Genomic DNA, 21820 nt, shown 5'->3' on the forward strand with positions numbered 1-21820 from the left:
GGACTGGATTTTTTTCCAGGATGGTCATGCTACATATATTGCTGATAAAGACAGTTTTCTGTAACATCAGCAATATCACAACTAATTTGTGAGATTAATGGCAGATCCAGTGATGCTTGAGAAAATAATTTTGTTCTCTGTATTAAGTTTTGATGATCTGTAGTATCAATAAAGGCATCTCTGGAAGAGTAGATATTAAATGGGTCTTGCCAAGCTATTAAATATAAAGAAAATTAATGCCAGAGTCTCACTTGATATGAAGTTGATTAATAGTAGTGACTAATGGAAGGCAGATTTGTGGAATAATCTTTCCTTGTTTCAGCTATGCTGCAGGCAGATGATGAGGATGACCTTCTGGAGGAGAGAATGAGAAGTCCCTTTGGCTCTTCCTTCAGGACATTTAATGCAACTGATTATAAACCTATAGGTAAGAGAGGAGCCAATAGCTTTGTCTGGAGTTTTGATGGTTTTCTGAAAGTTTGCATAGTAACATTCACTTCTCTCTTTGTATGTGTGAGAAAACAAGCTGCTGTATCCTGTTCTGGGAGAAGCACAGGAGTTGGGTTTAGCACTGACATAATTTCAAGTATCATATCCTATTCAGTGTGTGACTGCTTTACTTGCTCCTGTTCAGCAAGTAAATGTTCAGCAAGTACAGTTCTGGCTGTATTTCCTCTCTTCTTTCCAAGTAAGGCATAATCTGAGGTAGTAGGTCACTTGGCCAGGATGGCATTGCTCTCATTTCACACAGGGCTCTTTTTTTAGCTGGTAGAGCTAAGCTAATTGCTGCTGTGGACATAAACAAATGTGGCTTTTGCTGTTGAAGGGAGGCATAGGTGACAACTCAGTCCCTTTGTTGCACCTATTCTGAAGGATGATCTGTTGTTTACTGTGCTTGGGAAAACCAATAAATGTATTATCAAGGGAGGAGGCACCGTGCAGAGCAGGTTAAGAGCTTACATGCCTGTTTTTTACAATGGTCTCCAATGTTTCTATTCTTTATAACAGGTTGAATTACCTACAAATATTCATTTCACTCGTTTCAGCTGTTTTCTCTTGTCCCAAGACTGTATTATTTGCTTTTAGACACTTCTTTTTCAGTGAGCATTGAGTTAACCACTGAGTTTGTTCTGTGATGTTTTCCAGCTACCATAGATGTAAAGCGGAATATCTTTGACTTGTGCACAGACAGCAAGGACTGCTATCTGGCTGTCATTGAGGTAAAGAAGCTAAAAAACCCCCTGGTCTCTGTAGCTGTAGTTTGAATGCACTGCTTGTTGTTTCTTTTTTGAAGTTCCTGCTGTTAAATCCGTGTCCTAAGCAGTGGTGGTGTTTTGATGGTGCTAAAGATGCTGTTTGCTTTTTATTCTGCACCCCTACAGTCTTGTTCTGCTGCCTCTTATTCCTTAAATTTCCAAACACAACTGCTTCGCTTCTTCAAACTGTTCCCACTTTAAAATGTACAGGTATTTTCCTTCTCTTGAGCATAAAGAAAAATGTGGGTTTTTTCTTATTTATAGCAATAATTTCCTACTATTGCAAATTAAAATGTGCACTGTACCAAGTAACTGGGAAATGCAGTCTTTCAGGGGCTTCCCACAGAGCCTTTCTGTGAATCACCGTTACTGTTCCTTTTGCACTTGTCTTCCTAGCAAAATCCCAGAAGCTAAGGATTTGAAGCAAAAATTACTGAGCTAAACTTCTGGTTTGTTAAGAGAGCAGTTCTTTGCTCCATAATATGTTGTCAGAATCCAATTTCTTGAAGCCTGATTATGCACATATAATGAGTAATGTGGAATCCTGTCAGCTTTATTCTCCATGAGCCACTGATCCCTGCAGACCACAAAAGCAAATCAAGAGTTTGTAGCAGAGCAAGTGTATGTTTAAATACTGAAGTTGGAGATGACAAGGTTTGTGAGAAACCAAAAGAAAATTTTCTTTGATAGGAGTCATTGGAAATGTTACTTCAGGGAACATGACAAGTCTTGAAACCAAAGAGACTCATTTTAGTGCTAATTGTAGTGCTGCTGGTAAATGGGAGGGGAAGGATTTTGGAAATGTTGTTGTGATTGAGATCAGATGTAGCATTGAATATGACAGCTGAGCTCCGTTCCTGGGGTTAACTTCCTGTGGGCATCTCGCCTGCAGAACCAGGGCAGCATGGATGCCATGAACATGGACACGGTGTGCAGGCTCTATGAAGTGGGCCGGCAGCGGCTGGCAGAAGATGAGGAGGATGAAGAAGAAGATCAGGTGAGAAGCATGGCATTGATCTGTGTGTTCAAGAGTAGCTGTAAGCCCTCTACATGTGTTCATTTATTACCCAGAATGTACAGAGGCCTCATTTGGCCTCACCTAATGTGAAATAGATTACTGTCAGTGTAAACTAAGACCATCTGTGCAAAACCTGTATGAACAGTAACTTTGTGCACTGTAAATTAACACAAACATTTATATTTTATTTATTAATTTCCTTAAGTATTCAGCCTTAATCAGAAGCTTTGCTTTCTGTTCTGCTTTTTTTTTTTAAGTATTTCAACCCCCAATATAGACAGTAGTACTTGAGGCTTTCCTTTTTTCAATTCCAATTCTTATATTTGGACATAATTTATCACCAATTTGTGAAAGAGACAGCTTGTGACTAATGCAGTGAAACTGCACAGTACTTCTACACAGCAAAAGGTTTAAAGAATTTTGAAGAGGGCTGTAGGTTTGCACTGGAATGTGTTGGTTTTCCTTCTCTGATCAGCTGTTTGATCTCTGGCAACTTGACAGAAGAGCTCAGAACTGCAGTAAGTGCCCCTCAGGGTGCAGCTGGTAGAATACACAGTAGCACAGAATGCTTACTACAGTCAAGTGAGAATTAAAATTCCACAGAATCAATTTGTAACTTTGTGGGTGTCAGGTGTTTTGGGTTTTTTTTTTTTTGGACAGGCAAAAACCTTATGCTTCAATTCCCAAAAGACTTAAAATGCATTATTCTTTGCTTTTTGGTGTCTGCATTCTAGTAAATCATGCATTTGTATCTCTGTGAGAAAAGCTGACTTCACCTTTTTCCAAAGAATGCCAGAAGGTAATACTTTGGTGGGTTTTTTCCCAGACTGTGTGGAAAGCTGGATTTGTGCTACCCTTTCTATCTCTGAATCTTCCTGTTGCTAGGTTAAAACTCATGCTCTCTACTTCAGAAGACTGGAGAGCAGGTCTCAGGAAAGAGCAACTTTCTTTGCAGTTAATTGTTATGATTTCCCTGTAATTCTGAAGATAAAGCAGGAGTTCTGGTTTGGGTGTGAAGTGTGCTTTCCTGGCCACTGAGTGTGCTACAAGGTTGCACTTGAAGTCTTGGCATTCTTTTGAAATTACTGGTCGCTGTTTCTATCCCTAGATTGGATAGATTAGAAGAATAGAATTTCTTGGGAAGCAATGAAGAGGAAGGAGAGATTATTGCTCTCTCCTTCCTTTCTACATCTCAGCCATCCACTGCTTGCCATGGGCAATATTTACTATTTCTATCTCCACGTCCACTGTTTTTGTTCACTTTCACTATATTTTAGTATTCATATTTTCTTTATAAAATCTCCAAAAATAGTTTGTAGCAGAAATGAGTTTGGTATTGTACAATGATTAACTAGTAGCTGTCAGGGCACTGCTTTGCAAAATCCTGCTAAGTGTTGACTTAAGGGAGATCTGTGTTTGTGCAAGGCAGTCAATGGTTCCAGGCTGTAACACCAGGTACCCAGCAGAGATAAGGGATCTGCCATCCATCAGGTGTGACTGGGGACGCTTTCTGTCTTACAAAGAGAGGTGGCCCCAGGCGAATCTAAGTGTGCTAAGAGCTTTTCTGTAAAGCTGATGAAATGTTCAAACAAAGCTGCTCCTGGATCGATTTGCAAGTTAAGAGTGATTAGTTGGTATTGCATAACTGGTCTCAGTTTCTGGGGTCTGTACTTGTGTCCTAGACAGCAAGTTTTAGGGATAGCTACAACCAAGTTTCTTTAGTAAGAGAGATTTGGTCTTAATATAAGCAACATTTACGAACCCAAGTTCAATTCAATGGACATATATCTAGGCAAACACAACTAAGCCCCTTGCTCTTTGTCCCACAGCTGTTCTGTGCTTTTTCTTCAGGTTTGTTTTTGTCTTAGGTTTCCAAAATACAGCTTCTGTCTCTGTAGAGACATCCAGCATTCAGCTAGAATGAAGAGAGGTTTTCCTGAATAAAGACAGAATCTTTGGTACACTTGTCTGTTGAGAGGTTCCTTGATGGAAGGATTTTTGTTTGTGTGCACATCCTCACACATATGTAGCTGTTCATTTGCCTAGTTAGTTTCTGTGATTCAGCTTTTGAAAAAATTGGTGTAACATTTCAAACTTGTTGGAACTTCTCACAGATACTCTAAAACCCCTTCTAACTGAAACAGGATGCTTTCTGTTCTTTCATTAAAGTAGTGGTAGGGGGGAAATCCATAAGAATCAAGATGAATCTAGTATATTTTTGGTCTAAGTTTGTGAGACAGAAACTAATCTGTTTGACCCCTACGTCTTCACACCTTAACTTGATGTATATTTGGATTTTTGTATCTGACCTACATGGGTCCATGGGTACATTTTTTTGCCTGTACAGAAAATAACAAGTACTCAGATAGAAAGGTGGCTGATAGGCAGGCCTTGCTCAGAAGTCATGTGATGCACAATGACATTGCTTTAAAATTTGTGCTAAGAGATAAGGACTATGGAGAAAAATAACTGCCTTACTTTTTTTTTTTTGCCTTACTTTTTTTTTTTACCTTAAATTTTGATGCCTCACGATGTCAGTTCTGACAAATGTCAGCTGATGGTTCCATGACAGCTTTTTCAAAAGGCAAAAACTCAGAGTCTGTAAAATGAATCTAGCAGGGATGTTTGGCCTACAGATATCTTTCAGTTCCTTCTGTAATTTAAGAAAAAAAACAACTATGTTATTCCTCCTATCTCAGACCAACCTTGTAAGATCAACTCATCTGCTACATAAATTGCCTTCAAATTAAATGATGGAGCGGACTCAGTGGCTGTAGCATGAGACTGCTGCAGTGAGTGTTTGTGGTCTTGTTTAAAATGCTTGAAGACAGCACCAGAATGGCCTGGTTCTTCCCTGCTTCTGTACCAGCCTTTCCAGTGAGATCCCTGGGAGGCTGCCTTTCCCTAGGTATGGCAAATAATCCAGGGTTGTCAAGCCTTGTGAAACAGAAAAAATGCTAATGGATGTTGATGCTTTGTGGTCTGTACTTACTATGCACTGAGGGAAAGTGAAGATGTAACATGCTTAATAAGAGTCTGTTTGCAAGCTCTTTGGTTGAGTGTTTTGCTCCAAAAAGACCAGTGTTCCTGCCTTGAACTTCCATGAGTTTTGGTGAATTATTTTACTGCTGGCTGAGTATCCAAATGTGTCCATCCATAACCAGCAGTCTTACTCACAAGTATTTGCAAGACTGTGTTCAGCATACAGAGAAGTAGTTAAGGGTTTCCTATTTTCCAGTCTGGCTGCAAGATCTTCCTCTTTTTCCTCCTGTATTTGCCTCTGTTCTGATATACTCCTTCAGTTAGATTTGGTGAAAATAAGTTTGGTGTCTGGGTTACTGGTGCAGATCTTGGACTGCCTTTTGGTTGTTAGCTTGCTTTGTTCTTACATATTTCTCTTTCTTGGCTGATTAGTATCCTCTGTTTCACTTGTTTATCTACTGTCTTCTGTAGAGGCAGACAAGGAATTTCGGAGGAAATGGCACATGGCAGCTGCCATGGGCTAGAAAAGGAGACTTCAGAAATATTATGTGCTCAGAAAAGCTGAAACCAAGGGAACACAGAGTAGACTCAAAACTGTGAAACTGAAGTCTGGATGAGGTGATCATCTGAGTGGGTTTTAGGATTTTCAGTCTGTGCATTTTTACTTCCTGTTTCAGCTTTTCTTTCCATATTAGTTGTTTAAGGCCTGTTTTTCTCTCTTTGGTATGTGTGGGTGATGTTGCATCTGTAAGGCTCAAGTAGTGTCCTCAGTTTTTGTCATGTTCAGAGAGATTTATGGCTTCAGCAGCACATTGCTTCACCTAGCTGTCCCTGTCCTATAAAGTGTGTTCTACTTCTTTTGCCAGACCTGAAGAACTGTTAATTATCCTGCAGTGCTTCTGGGCTTTCGAAATGGTTGATGGTAGGTGTGTAATTTGTCTTTTTGCATTGGTTTAGTAAATTCTAGGTGATGGGAAATAAGCTTTGTTGATAAGGCAATAAAGACTTGAAAGACAATCACTATTCTAACATATGGTTTAGCCAGGGTGGAGAATGTTTTCCTCAGCTTTCTATGTGGTCTTTGTGATCCCAGTTTTATTTTAGGATTCTCCCCCTGTCTGCCTGCAACAGTAATTCCAACAGCAATTCCACTGTACTTTATTGCTGTTGTTTGATGTTGGTTTGTTTTTTTCATGTGAATACTTACTTGCTGGGGAAAGACCCCACAAACCTTAATCCATATTGGCATAAATATTTGGGAATCATGAGACCATGGTGGTGCTCTGCCACTATAAGCTGACTAGAATGATTTATGATTTTTGTCACCAGGGACCCTAAAGTAAGACTTTGTTTTAGGAGCTGTTCCTGTAACAGTTGAAGGTACAGTCAGATCTTACTCGGGGATAAAATGATTTAGAGAATAACAGCTGTTAATGGGTATCTTCAGACAAATGTCTCAAATGATAATGTGTGTCTATTGCACACCTTCATAGAAATCTTTGAGCTTAGTTGCTGCTGGGAAGGCTGAGTGAAGAGTGGTTTCTATCAAAGACCTTATATAACAAAACACATGTTTTGAACAGGCGTCCTCCAAAACAGATATTTAAAAGAACAGTGCCTATACTTTTTACTGCATTTTGAGATAGTAGTAAATAACTGTGACTGCTTTAGCCTATTCTACTGTTTCAAAATCTATTTTCAGTAGCTCTCAGGCAGTGCAAACAGAGGAAATTCTTGGAAAGAGATTAATATTTGGAGTTTCCATAAGAGCAGACCTAGTATTATGGAGTAAAACAGCTTCAGCAGAGATAAAAACGTATTCTGCCTGTTCAGTGACATAAATCAAAGACGTCCTTCCTCTTGCCTAACACATCTTTCTAGAATTCCCACAGTAGTTGGGATCCAAGTAAATAAAAGCTGCCTCAGCTATGATGAGAAATGCCTGTCAGAGGCTTGAGAAAATAAAGGAACAAATTCTTGTCCTGAGAGAGGAAGTTAATTTACCTGCCAAATTATCAAATTCCTTTATACAGTGTTGTTCTTTTCATGGAATTAAAGGAATGAATTTATTTTTGTGAGAGTGTGAGATCAGTGGGAGACAGGAAAAGAAGCATATTGAGAGATTGCGTCTAGTTCTGTACTCCCCACATTAACTCTGAGCCCTGCAGCACAGACAATATAGTAACATCACCTTAGAACCCCTTCATCCCAAGCATTAGGGAAGGTACCAGCTGTGAAATGGTGGCTAGCACATTCCTCAGAGGACAGTGACTGGAGCCAGGTTGATTATCATCAGCTGCAGACAGATTGAAATGCAAACATTTCATAGGCAAAACCTGAGTTTGGTCAAAAAACTGAACCTCCAGATCCACATGAGGCCCATTCCCTTAAGGCTTTTGTTTGTTTCATGGATGGTTTGTCATTCATCACAGGTAAGTAGTCATTGTTAGACAAGCTAAACCTACTTACACAGACTAAGAGATTAACTGCTTTTTATTTCTTCACTCCATGTTTTGCCTCTGTGACATTCTGTATGCTGTGTGCTGTTTCCTGTTTTAAATCTGCACATACCTACACCTGCATAGAAGCCTATGGTAAGATTCCTTGCTTGTTACATATGGTAACTTCTGCACCTTCCCAGGCTTCTACATATTTAGCTCTGTGACTAATGGCTATGAAGAAGTAGAAATTCTAACCCTGAAATAGCCAAGAAGGTAAAAGTAGGTGCAGCCCTGCTGTGTGAAGGAGATGAATACTTGGAATTAATTTACTGGTACGTAACAGGAATTATGGGTTTGCTAGCTGAGGGGAAGGATGGGCACTAGGTAATCTAGGGTGTGAAAATCCATACATGCTTGACCAGTCTGTTGGCTATACTTAAGCTTTTTCCACTACCCATTGTCCAGAAGTATTAAGAAGTTGAGGGGGTGAAAACCAGACATTGTCACTCTTGAGAATTACATAGCAAAAACCCAGAAAGTACCAACATGGTACTCAGCAAAGAGTACAATTGTCAGAAGGTATGACAAGGGGGTTGTCTGGAGAAAGACAGATAAATTACTAGAGCAAAGAGAGACTTAATCCTCTGGGTAAAACAGACTTCAGGACACTTGTATTTGAACAATGATCATATGTCCTTTTTTATGGAAGCAAAGCCCTTTCCCAGGCTTGGCAATAGGGAGTAGTTAAAATAATGCTGATAATCTGGAAGGGATCAAATTACTGAAGTTACAAATTTGGTCTACGAGAAACCTGGGGAAGGAGGGTGAAGTGAATCAGTAGGCTGTTTCTTGCAAAAGCATATAAATTAACCAAAATTATGATACTATGGGAAACATTAATTTCTTTAAAGAGAAAACAAACCTATATGTAATAAACTACTGCTGGAATCAGATGTTACCAGTAGATAATTTGACTTGGCTAAAAGTAGCCAGTGAGTATGTCAAGTATCAATAAGCTTTGCTACCCAAAAAAGACAAATTTATTAATTTTGTATGTGCAAGATGACTGGTAAAGGGGAATGGTAAGAAAGTTAATGATGATGATGAAAGATTAGGAAGTTCATGCCAACAAGCATCAAAGAACAACGTGGCAGAAAACACATAATGCTTGAACAAGTGCAAAGGGTAAGGGTATATTTACTAAGCTCTGAAAGGGCTGTAAAAACTGTCAGTATGAAGAATTAGTCAAGCAGGTTTTTTTGTTCCAGTGCAGCCATCCCAATATCTGCCATTCTGCTGGGAGTATTGTTTAGTTTTTTCCTTTGGGGGTTACGAATGGTAAATTAATTGAGCCAAGTCTACTCTGCTTTTTGGAAGCAAACTGATAGTAAAGTCACCAGTAATTTGCTTTGAGATGATCTCAAGATTATCAAAGATTACGTATCTTTGCTGTGTAATCAGCTTTTCTGATTCTGTAAGTTTATGTCCAGGTTTTCTTGTACTATTACATCTCTAAATTTTCCCTGCACAAACCTGGATATGGTTTGGAATAGCTGATTTGTCTTTCCTTGTGACATGACACAAGGGTTTTTTTTTCTCTGCCCTTACTCAGAGTGCTTGTTTGAGTCCCTGGGGAAGGTGTCCCATTTTCTCTCCGTGTAGGGATCCCTTACATGAGACAGTTGTGATGTCTCATGAGGATTCATCCTGGGTCCTCATGAACAGCCTGGATATCACTTACATGTGGTGGTGTTAGACTGCAGCTGGCACTCCCTCAGCCCTTTCTCAGCTGTGTGTCCCAGGGGTTGGGTTTGGGAGCAGAAGCTCTGGGTGCTTTGTTTGGAGAGCTGTCCCAGGCTCTACGTGTTGCCATCTGCTCCAGCCAGATATGCTGCACTGGGCCTGCAAAGCTTGGGCTTGCCTTGGCTCAGAAGCTGAGGCAGAATTCATTTGCCTGTAGCTTAGCAGAAGCTTCACAGTGTCCAAGTGGTGTTTGGGTTCTGTGAAAAATGACAAGGTACAGGTTTCCTCCTCACTGATGAAGATGCTCCCTTGAGCCCTGTGATGTGTCACCCTCCAGCTCTGTAAGGATGTCACTGTGCGTGTCACACTCACATGCACGTGTGACTTCTTGTAGCATGAGTTTCGCACTATTTTCTTTTACCAAGGACAGGTACAATTTTCATCTCATCTTACTATTCTTAGGTGGTTTTTAAATTAATGTGGCCTGACCCTAATCACCAACTTCAGATTAAGTAATTTAAACTGTAAAAGTGGAAGCATTTAATTTTCTGTTTGTATTTTCACAAATTATTTTTTCTTCACTGGTTAATATAACCCTTCCAAGTTAATTTGCAGCTCAGTATACAACCTTTCTGTGTAATTTGGCTCTTACTCTTGTCAGCCAAAAAGGATTGTTAGCTCTATACAATGTATTTCATTTCATCCTGTATTTGAAGGGTGATATTGGTATAAATGCCTTGCCTTAAGCTTGAATTAGAATGCTGATGAAACAGTAATTCAGTATCCAAGAAATACATTATATATGAAACAATCAAATTTAGTAGTTTTGACATTTTGAGTCCTTGTGGACTAGATATTTAGGGAAAAAATACTTTCAGAAATTACACAGGTGTAGAACAGAGGGGACCTAACTCATTTCAGAATCGTTCAGGTTTTACCTACATGGACTTTAAACAGATCTTGTAGACAACATACTTTTTCCCTAATATCTACAGGTGTGTCTCTATCTCCAAATACTGAGAAACTTGGTTTAATAGTTCCAAGACTTTAGAATAAATCGATAACTCTTTCCTGCTTCAAAATTGTTTAGACACTGAAAAAGAAAAATAAACTCTCCTGCCTTTTCAGTTTTTAATAAGCTTTTCAATTCTGACTAGAGCAATAAAATTTAAGACATTGGTCTCTCTGCACATACTGCATAGAACAAAAAGAAATACAAATTATTAAGACACAGCTTTTATACTCGATTCAGTATGTTTTATGGAAAATTATACCCAGTATGGCACTGCAGTTTAAAACTGAACTGCAAGGAAGATATTTCCTCTCCCAGTGTGTATACAATTATGTCTGTTTATTTGAGGACTCATTGACTCCAAGTAAAGTAGTAATTTCTTAAAATAAGCACAGGCTTTAAAACAGTTTGGTTTTAATTTTATATTTAAACTCTTTCATAAAGGAAACTGTATGTAGCAAACCATTGCTTTTATACTGTAATCTGCATTTAAGAACATGGCACTTCTGGTCAGCAGTGAAGACTTGGTTGCCTTTTGTAAGTGAAGAAACAATACAATTTACTCTTTTGGCTTTTTGGCTTTCCTTGTTTCTTTTGCCTGTGACAGATGTTGGATTTGTGTGGGTGTGTTTTTTTTATAGCACTGACTGAAGAAAAAGTAGGTTGGTGAGATGACAGTAAAGGACTTTCCTCTGTCCCTTTAGATCTGAAAATGCAGCAGTCTAAACAGTGGGAGTGTGGTGAGCTTGAAGACCAAAGGAACTCTTGAAGTGGGTTGTTAGATATCTATCTTAATTGCTTCCTAATTTTGCAAAATGTGTCTCCTCCCAAAACAAAGGGGCAATTAGGACTGAATGAGTTGAAAGTATGCTGTTAAAGAAACAGGCTGGGACTGAGGAGATGTGCAGGTGGATTGAAGCTTTTCTTTCAGTCCTGGAATGCTCTGGAGCCTGGCTTGTGATGGCAGTTTGTCTGGAAGAAGGGTAGAACTGTTCCAGCTGCTTCCCACTCAGTCTCATCCACTACACATAGATTTCTGGATTTCATCTGTACAATGAAGAATTCAGTTGCTTTACTGAATGCAAATTCTTATGGTTTGATAAAGATCTTGATCCACAGGTAAATACCAAAGATGAGGTTTCTGAGCTGCCGTAAACAGTTCTGTTATCTGAAGCTGAGTGATTCAGGGATTGGCTTAGGCTAGAAGTGTCTTTCCCTGCATTTTATACCTCATCTAGATGGCAGTGATAAAGGCTGACAGTGCATGTGGTTTGATGTCAAGCGGAGGTTTTGGTCCTGCTGAAACTAAAGCAGTGTGCACAAGACTAGCAGCAAAGGCACAGATTAACAGGTTTTACTGCATGTCCTTCTCAGGGGTGCATCGTGGTGACACGTGTTGGTGGCCAGTCCTGGAAAGGAGATTGAGCCAGTGGTACCTGTTTACACCAGCATTTTGCAATTAAGATTTTGCAGGCCTGCAGGTGATCTGGCATGTGTGATATTCTGAAGCTTTGGAGAGAGTGCTTAGATGGGTGATGGCAGAGTGTTTATAATGGCTGATGGCTGGATATGGGGAGAAGTGAAAACTATAGGTTTTCTTTAGTTACTGTTATTCCATTTTACATTTATCTTAATGTCTGCAATGGACTGTTTTTGCTGTCTTTATAGGAGGAAGAGGAGCAAGAGGAAGAAGATGATGATGAAGATGATGATGACACAGATGATCTTGATGAACTAGATACAGACCAGCTGCTGGAGGCTGAACTGGAGGAGGATGAGAACAACGAGAATGCTGGTGAGGATGGAGAAAATGACTTTTCTCCCTCCGATGATGAGGAGATTGCCAACCTCCTGGAAGAGGGAGATGAGGGTGAAGATGAAGATTCTGATGCTGATGAGGAAGTTGAGCTGATTCTTGGAGATAGTAAGTGTGTGCCCACCTTGGTGACCTTGTCCACTGCTTGAGGTCCCGACAAAGAGGCAACATCTAAATTTCCCCTGAAATGATTTAACTGACTTGTCCGTGGTTGGTATGAGTGACAGGCTATCATCATGTTTGTTCACCTGGGGCTTCTCTTAGTAATCCACACTAAAAACAGCTCATAAGTGAGAACAACTGTGCATTCTGGACAAGGAGGTATCTCCTTTCTTCAAGTGCTCCCAGGTGTGTGTGTGCGTGTGTGAGAGAGAGAGAGAACTCCATGTGAAGAAGCTTTTTGTGATTGATTGCCTGCCCTGCCCTTCAAGGGGACACAGGTCTAACTCTTACCTCACCTGTCTTCTCTGCCTCATGTGAGCCCATAAGGACAGAGAAGCACTTTTCATCCTTGGTGCTGTTCTTTCTCTTTTGTAATTGCTTAAAGTGCAAAGCTAACATGGCATTTCTAACTTCACTTCCTTTATTAGATTATTCTGAAGCTAACATAACTTTTGGGATGCAATTTAAATCGTTCTCTTTTTCTGGCATTCCAGAAATACAGTGATTTGAAAATACACAGTGTGTGTGTATGTGCGTATAGAAAGGTCTGAACTTCTTATGTAGCAATAACATTCGGAAAAATACTTCACAAGAAAGAAGATAGCATCAGTCTTGGGATTATGTGACACCAGACTCTGTTCCTTTTTTGCAGCACAATTTTTGAGTATGTGTAGCCAAACCACTTAGTTATTTTTAATTTTCAAGCTCTATAAATGGACATAATATGTTTACCTTAAGTTAAAAGGTTGGTAAAGATGAGTAATTAGAGTGTGCAAGGTGTTTGAAGTCCTGCAGTGATAGATTGATTCCCATCTCAGCTCTCACATCAGTCTTCCCTGCCAATGAGCTGGAGGATGAAGCTGGCAGGCTGATACTTCTGTGGTAATGTAGCTCAGTCATTTTTAAGGACTTGGCCACATGAGGTTGCCAGAGTTATTCTGTGGCATACTATTCAGTCACTCTGCTGTTCTCTAGAAGGAAACAGGTTTATACTGTAGGGCCATATAGGATATTTTCACAGCTCAGTCATTAATAGTATCTTGCGGTGCAACATTTTGGGGTTACAGGGAAACTCTGTGTCCTAGTAGATGACAGGATCTTTGTGACACAACTCCACTGTTTTTCCTTAGGGAATGCAGGGCCAGAAGCTCTTCAGAGAACACCTGAGGTGCTGTACCTTGAATTATCCAAGGGGCAGAATGGCTAGGATGTTCAGGCCATTTCAGTAACTCTTCCTGGAACAAACCAGGGGCTACTTGACAGGAATTCTAGGCATGCTCTGCAGAGCACTGTGTTATCTGTACATCATTTGTGGATAGAGCTACTTGAGCAGAACTTTGATCTGTATGGCTGCGGAGCTGCAGCCAGCCCATCCTGTGGCTGTTAGGTTGCTTAGCAGCAATTTTGGGAACTCAGAGCAGGGAGTGAAGCTCTGCCAGGCTGCTGCCTGCATGGTCCTTGATGGGTTTGATGAGTGGGGTTCTGTGGCAGCTTCTCTGCGATTTCATTTGACTTCATTCTGTTTCCCACTCAGCAAAGAGCAATTAAAATTTTCCTCTGCTTATGCTTGTTCCAGAATTAGAAGTTGTACTGGCACTGCCAGTGTAGCAAGTACTGGCATGGGGTGCATTTAGAGTGTTCCCTACTGTAGATTCTTGCTGTATTGTGGGTGAACCTCCATAATATAGTGAGTGTTTCCAAAGCAAAATAATTCAGGAGAATGAGTGGCATTGGTCTCTCGTGCTTTAGAAGAGGTTCTAATTCCTTTTTTAAAATAATCCACGGAGAACCTTTTAAGTATGAATTTGTCTTCCTCCCCCTTTGTTACCACTTTGGGGACATTAGATCTGTTTGTCAAAGCAGTTCATGCATTGTGCAGGTCTTTCAAGAGATTGTTGCTGGGCCAGGTGGGTGTAATTTTTGAAATGCACATGTGACATAGGATTGAAGAAATACATAGAATTCTCACCAGCAGCATAGCTGACTCTTGATTCTGATTCCTGTTTTCTTCCCTAATCTAAAATGGCAACTTCCATGCAGGTCTGTGCAAAATAACTATGCCAAGCAGTTAACTGCCATCAGATTTACTTGCAGACATAGAGCTCAGAACTGGAAGGTTGTGTGGTGAACTGGGGAATAGTGAGGAGACCCTTTCTCAAAGCTTTCCTCTGCATTTAAAAAAAAACAAAAAACCAAAACAACAAAACCTCTCCCCCCCCAAACTCCAACTTTTCCAGCTTCTCTTCTTCAGAGTTTCTGGATTTTTATCTCGCTTGTGCTTCTTTCCCTCTTACTGTGTAAGTGTAGCTGCTGCAGCCCTGGCTGGTGTTTTCTAACTCCCCAGCATGGCTGTGGCTGTTCTGGGAGCACTGATGACCCCTCAGCTTGGGCTCAGTCTGATGGATGGTGATACGGAGCATCCCTTGCTGATCACAGTGGAAAGGCAGCTGGCTGATCTTCAGGGAGGAGGGTTGGGGGAAAGGGTTTGTACCCTCTCTGCTTGCCTGTGATTTATTTTTTTTCCTAAGGATAGCATCTGAGAAGGGATGAACCTTCCAGAAGGTCTTTCTTACCCTAACAGGCATTTTAGAGATCCACTATTACTGAGGTGGCTAAGTGGAAGTCTTGGTGTCTTTTTTTTTTTTTTTTCTTTTTAACTATTTTTAACACCCAGTTATCTGCTGCATCCAATGAATTCGCATAAGAAAAAGAGCCAACATCACCTCTAAGGTAAGGCAGGAGCCCTCTTGCTGCCAGAGCTACTACCACTTCCCTCTTGCACAATTGAGGGAGGAGAGGTCTTATGCTTTAAGATTAAAAGCAAGTGTGTGTATGTGTGTGTGACTGCTTCTGGTAAATCCCTTCATGTCTTTGTTCTGTACCACAATGAAGAAAACCAGGAAAAGCACAGTTTTCAGGTCACCTTTAGGAAGTGACCTGTAGTTAAATTCGTTACAGAAACCTCTGAGTTACTAGAGTGAGGTTGGGAGTGTGGGGTTTGCTTCCACCTCAGTGGGGTCCAACTCGCTGCATGAGGAATTACCTTGTGCAGATCACACAGAGGCCAGGCTGGTGGAGCTGTACAGCTGTGAGGAATGACTGCCACATCTGTCCAGCCCCTGCTGTGAAGAGCTGTTGCCCTTTGTTGTGCACAGGAAGTTGTGCAGGCAGATATTTGCTGGTGTCCTCCCCACCTTGCCAGGGGAAAAACCTGCCAGCTCATAACTGCACTTGTTAAAGCTGCTCTCCTTGAGCCTCTGTTGTAAGCAGGGAAGGAAGGCCCTGGTGCAGATTTCTTGGCTGCTTTTTAGTGGTTTGGAGCACTGATGGTGCTGGCTCTGTCTGTGCTGGGGAGCTGTAGCCTCGGGCAGGGGTGACCATTTCCTGTGCCTGGGCGAGTGCCTGTGTCACAAACCAGACATAACCCACGTGTCTCCTTTGCAGCCGACAGCTCGGATAACTCTGACCTGGAGGACGACATCATCCTGTCCCTGAACGAGTGAGGAGCGGCTGATGGGCGGGGTGTGGGCAGGAGGAGACGCTCCCTTCCCGACCAGAGACCAAATTGGAAACCAACTGAGCACCCCAGCCCTGCTTTTCATGGGAAAACCTGAGGATCTCCTGCCGATCCGCTGTGTTGGTTTGAGTCAGTTGGAGGCTCGAGGCTAAGTCTCAATAAAGAGACCTGGGGTTAGGCCTCATTTCTCTCTGCCTTTTTTTCTTTCTTTTTTTTTTTTTTTTCTTTTTTTTTCTTTTTTTTTTTAATTTTTCATTTTAGGCTGAGATGACTCTTCAAGGAAACTTCTGAAGATATTTCACAATATATTTTCTTTGTATAAAGTTCTTTCCTAAAGAACAGAAATAGTTTTATAAAAAAAAAAGAAAAAAAAAAGAAAAAAAAAAAAAGGCAAGTGTTCTAGTAAAGAGGGGAGACCTTTGTATTTCTGTAGTACCTTGTTACCATGGGGTAGGTTTGGGGAGAAAAATTGTTTAAAATTAAAAGAAATTAAAATTTATGCAACTACTAAGTGAAATAAGAGGATCATGGTTTCTAATATTGTTGAGGAGTGAGAATATTTTTATTTTAAATATGATTTTATTTTTAAAAGAGAAGAACTACAGGTGTTAACACCTGCTAATGCACCAGTGTGTTCCAGATGCTTTTGTCCTCTAGGGAAGAGCCCCTGGGGTGTTTGTCAATTTGTGCTGTGGTACCAGCTATAGTGGGAGGCTGAAATCCTGGCTGGGCCTAGTCAGAGCCTGGTATTCCTGAAGACATGGGAATCTGGGATTGAAGTTAGAGCCCTTTTTCTCCCCTCTACCTTTTGTGGTTCAAGTTTTTTAATATTTCTTTCTTTTTTTTTTTTTTTTTTCCCTCTTGCCCTCTGTGTGGAAACTGCAAATTGAAGGCCTTTTTCTTTAATGTAAAGTGTATTTATTAAAAAATTAAATACAAATCCCATCTGTGTGTATGGCTGTGAATCGTAGCTATGCAAAAGCAGTGCTCCATGTGCCTCCAGGGCTTGGCTGAGAGCAGCCAGGTGGAGCTGGAACCTACCTAAGGAAGGGCAAAGGAAACACAAAAAGGGGTGCAGCATGATGGCCATGGCACAGCAGCTGTGGGTTCCAGTCTGATCCCTTGGGTTGCCTGGAATTCTCAGTGGCATCTTCACCACAGTGAGTGTGGGAGCTGGATGATTCCACTGGTGCTGGGCTGTGGTTGTGTGGGGAGGTGCTCCAGAGTGTCCACTGCGGTTCAGGCAGGGAATTCCGCATCTCCTGTGATGTGCCAGGAGCTGGGAGCAGCAGCAGCTTCCTCCTGTGGTTTGGCATTACCCAGGCTGCCCTGTGGCTGTCAGGGCACAGGGAAAATCCGGTGCTCCTGTTGGGGCATGACAAAATGCCCTGCCCTTAGAAGAGGAGGAAGAAACGGCAGTGGAGTGTTTGACTTTGCAGTGCAGCAGCCAACTGCACAGCTCGGGCCTGTGCTCAGAGCTGGCAGGTGAACCTGCTCACTGCTTGCCTGGACAAGGCCACAGCTGTGCTGTTTATTCCCAGGTGTTCAGATACCATCCACTCACCTTTTAACCCTTTCTCTCTTTTGGCCACTTTCAGAATAGGGTTTGAGGCACAACAGGGAACTGGAGACTTCTCACTCCTTGACACTACAGTTTTCCACCAAGAGCTGCTCATTTCAACTAAGGCTAAAGGTCTTACTGCTTGAAGAGGGAGGATTTCCTTTTTAACTGAAAGAAGGGGTAGCTTTATTTCCCTCCAGCATTGCATCTACTTAATTCACTTATCCAGGGCTGCTTGTTAATAATTAAAAAGAAATGTTCTGCTGCAACTTATAATGGATAATTGTACCCTACACAGTCAAGAAGGATGAACAAGTCACTACTACAGCATTCAAGACCAGCAATTGGAGCAGCATTCTCATTAATGAGGGGATTGAAAATCGGATATGCCACCCAGCAGCTGTGGAAGTAGCCTCTGCCTTGTCAGAAACCATCCCACCCAACTTCACCATAGAAAAATGTGCAGCTCAGGAGGAGAAAAAAAAGTAAAGCATGTACTCAGCTACTACCCCCAGGGAGCTGCAGTGCCAGATGTCCATATCTTGTTCTGGCATTAAACCCCAGCTGTAATTGGCTGCATCTGCTGCTGGTTTGGGCCTGGCTATTTTGGAGAAATTTATCAGCTAGTTTTGCGAGACAGAACCAAAACACCTGGGATGGAGCTCCTGTGTGTGCTGAGGTGCTGTAAGTATACGAGCCTCCCTCTCCTCCCACACCTGCCCTAACTCCACTGAACAGAGCCAAAGGGAGTGGGTTTGGGCCTTACCCTGTGGGGAAGGAGGCAGGGCCTGCAGGTGAGCCCCCCAAAACTGCTGAAGCAGTCCCTGTCTCCTGTCCTGGCCAGACCTGGCCTCTATGAAGTTAAATACACACCTGGGGAAGCTGCCTGTACTCCATGCTGCTGCCTTAGTTCTGGGGGTCTCACTCAAGAGTTCTTGGGGAACAGATGATGGCACCAACCTGGGTGCAAAGTGGAGTTCAGAACTGGACACTAGCAAGGGATTATTTTGTTTTTGTCAGGCCATAATTCTGCAACTGCTTGGGATAGGGAGAACTCTCAGCATTTAGAAAATCACCTGCTACCCTGGCATCATGATTTAATCTTATTTAAAAGCATGCTGCTTGGAAAGGATCCTGTAATCTTCTGGAATACTCACAGCACGTGGCTGATGTGGTGCCATACAGTATTTCTTCTATGCAGCAGTTACAGACCCTGGCTTAGGGGGGTGGAAGATTTAAATGTCCTGCCAGCTGGCTAAGACATACTCCTGCAGCAGAGGGGAGCAGGGACAATGCTGTTTCCTCCCACGATGTGAGCAGAGGAGCCCAGTGCAGCATGTGCTCTCCTGTCAGCGTGGTCACTGCACTGGGACCCAGTACCTGCTTGGTCCATTTAGTGCCTGACACACCCTTCCATGGAGCACAGCCTGTGGAGTGCCCTGCCAGCACCCTGGGAGGGAGCAGCACATCCCTGCTGTGCTGGGCTTAAAAAATCTCCCACAGGCCGAGGCTGGGAGAGCAGGGTACAAACCTCACCAAGTGTAGCTATGGGTAATGACTGAGGCTCCTCAGCACTGGTCAAAGCACATCCAGGGCTAGCCCTCATCCCTGTTTCAGTAGGAAAGACAGCCAGCAACTGCTGTTAAAGAGACCTTGTGAGACAGAATGTTTGCTGAATGTGTGCTTAGAATAAAAGAATGGGGTACCTCAGGCTGAACACTCAGACCAGCCCATCCACCATGTCACACCCTGCTTGAGTTTCAGATCACCCCCGAGGAGCCAGACACCATTACCCTGCCATGATCACCTTACTGCCCCACTGTACTGGGCTGAAAGGCACCATCCTCCCCAAAACAACCCCAGCACTGCCTTAGCCAGCACCTTCCAGTATCACCCAGGGGCTCAGGCCTCCACTCCCCCTATCTTCTCCCCAGAACTGCTGCCCATCCCAGTTTAAGGCTCAAGTCTTTGATGCTGTAAGATCCAGATGCAGTTATTTTGCTGTAACTGCCAACCCTTTTCCAGGTCTGTTTCTCTTGGAATCAGCCTGGATGCATCTGTGAAGGGAGGGGATGGTGGACACGGGTCCAGGATGGGGCCTTTGGCCTTGGCACAGTGTTAAAGCCATGGTGTGGCTCCCTTGCCTGCTGGGGAGCAGGGAAGGCTCAGGTCATCATGCCAGACGGATGCTGCTGCTTCTCTCCCAGGTGTTTTTTCTGTAACTCTCCAACTTCTCCTTTACACCTGTTAATTTTGGTAGGAGGGAGATTTGTTGGTCTCACATGCTTACAACCATCAACCACCTCTCTGGGAACACAAATGCCATCATTCAAATCTCATCCAACCTTTGTCTTCTAAACAACCCTACATTATTATTTACTTATTTCACAAGGAAAGTGGGAGATGGGGGATTTTGGGCTGGTCCTTGGCTTTGCCAGCAAGCAGTTGCAGTTTTTTTAATTTACTGATTTTTTTTTTTCCTTCCCTTTCCTAACATTCACACATCATAACACACAAAAGGCCATGGCACAGCACAAGCTGCAGCTCCAACTGCCGGGACACCTCCAAGGCAGGATACTCCCACAAAAGGCTCTAATCGCCCTAGGGCCAGCCACGAGGGGTATTTAATGGCACTTGGTTTCAGATAACACTGAACCAACTGTTGACATTTGGCACCGTCTGCGTTACAACAGCATCGGGGACTCGGTCACGAGGGTGGAGTCGGTGTCCCTATAACCGTGTGACATCGGGGCAGCCCAGTGCCACCAGTGCAGGCAGTGGAGCTGCTCATCTGCTCCCACAGCGCATTCCCGGATCCCTGCTGCTCCCAGCGGAGCATTCGGCTCCCCTCCTTCACAGAAAATGCATCAAGTGAAATGCAACCCCCACCCCCCAGCCCAACAAATCAACCCACACTTGTTGATATTATAAAGCCATCACCAGCTGATGATGTCCCTACATCTGCAGGGTTAAAAACTGAAAAATAAAAGCATCATTAGATTGAATTATGCTCCCTGCTAAGTGGGTCGTGACACCAATCATACCTGAGAGGAGTTTTAGAAGGGCTTTTGGCAACCCTCAGCAAATGAGCTGCTGGGTCACAGAGATTAGTGTGAGGTAAATCTGGTTCTCCCACAAATTTGTTCACTTGCTTACCGTGAGAAAAACAATAAAAAAATCACCTGCGAATCTAAAGAAACTTTAAAATGTAGCATTTTTAATCCCACACAATTTTCTTTAAGTCTCCTAAAATCTACAGGCATCGCTTTGAAAAATAAAAATATCCCCAAACAGAACAATGTGGATTTTAACTCCAGCTTGGACTTGTTACCACATCCTTATGTTGCTGAGCACTCAAAGGGTCAGGCCTCCCAAGCAACCACCTCATACCACAGACAGCAGAGGTGATGCATCCACCCGTGTTAGAGCTCAGATTTTGACCTCCAGTGGTTTCTGTTACAGGTCACCTGTGCTAATAGGACACATTCTCAGCCAGACAGACACGTTTCTTTTTTTGTAAGCCTGCAAACAAATTTAAACTTTAGGAAAAAAAAAAAATAAAAATAGCCATTTACCTTGCAATAAAGGATTCCAGGTAGTACAACATGATTGACTGCACATGAGCACCTCCAGCTCACTAAACACCTTCATGCCCCTGGCTTGTCCACATTGAATAAGGGTCCAAGAGGGTCCCCCCTTAAATAACTCTTTTTTTCCCTTCTGCTTGTTTTTCCTTTTATAAAAATTGGGAACGTCATACCTTTTTTGTTTTATCCAAGCATTTCTATGACTGAGACATGTACCAGGTGGTCTCAAACCTCACCAACTTGAATACAGGGTCCACTCCTTACCAGCAAACTTTTTGCCAAGTATCAACTAATTTTTTGGTGTGTATGAAAAACACTTTTATTCTTCATCAGGATTTGCTTCCTTGGTAGCTGGCTTCCTGGGAAGCTTCTGTTCTCAAAGAGAGACTCAACAACAAAGCATCCAGACTCAAATTTACGAAATAAAAAGCAAACAGGACAAAAAATAAAAAATAGAGAACCAACCTTTCAGTCTCTGCTACAGCACAAATAACCCCTCTTCCTCTCCCACCTTGAAGGACACATATAAAGATGAAGGAGGTGCTCAAGGTTGGGATCTGAGAGCTGAACTGGGCTGGGGCTTCACCTGGCCTGCAGCACAGGGAACTCACCCTTCCTGGGCCAGAAGAACTCGGATACCGCACAAGTTTAGAAATCCATCAGTGAACAAGGCTTTACTGACAACTTTTCATACAGTTAAAAAATAAAAATACAGAACAACAGCG

The 21820-nt window shown here is 42.3% G+C and overlaps 1 protein-coding gene across 5 annotated transcripts in view; it reads left to right on the forward strand.

Moving 5' to 3' along the window:
- Positions 1–16853, forward strand: part of DCAF1 (DDB1 and CUL4 associated factor 1) — a 48535-nt gene extending 31682 nt beyond the window's left edge. For 3 of the 5 annotated variants that reach the window (XM_088061728.1, XM_088061729.1, XM_005522190.3), the window contains exons 20-24: positions 323–427; positions 1147–1220; positions 2149–2253; positions 12121–12376; positions 15875–16853. In XM_088061728.1, coding sequence (XP_087917854.1) covers positions 323–427; positions 1147–1220; positions 2149–2253; positions 12121–12376; positions 15875–15933 — 599 coding nt within the window. In that variant the 3' untranslated portion in view covers positions 15934–16853. Of the gene's footprint in view, positions 1–322; positions 428–1146; positions 1221–2148; positions 2254–6122; positions 6179–12120; positions 12377–15874 lie in introns of those variants that run through there. The other 2 variants (XR_015773641.1, XM_088061730.1) reach the window with 2 other exon arrangements.
- The last annotated feature ends 4967 nt before the right edge of the window (positions 16854–21820 follow it).

This window comes from Pseudopodoces humilis, chromosome 13 (assembly GCF_049639895.1).
Source record: "Pseudopodoces humilis isolate 2021_Gansu_Grassland_sample_001 chromosome 13, ASM4963989v1, whole genome shotgun sequence".
NCBI lineage: Eukaryota > Metazoa > Chordata > Aves > Passeriformes > Paridae > Pseudopodoces > Pseudopodoces humilis.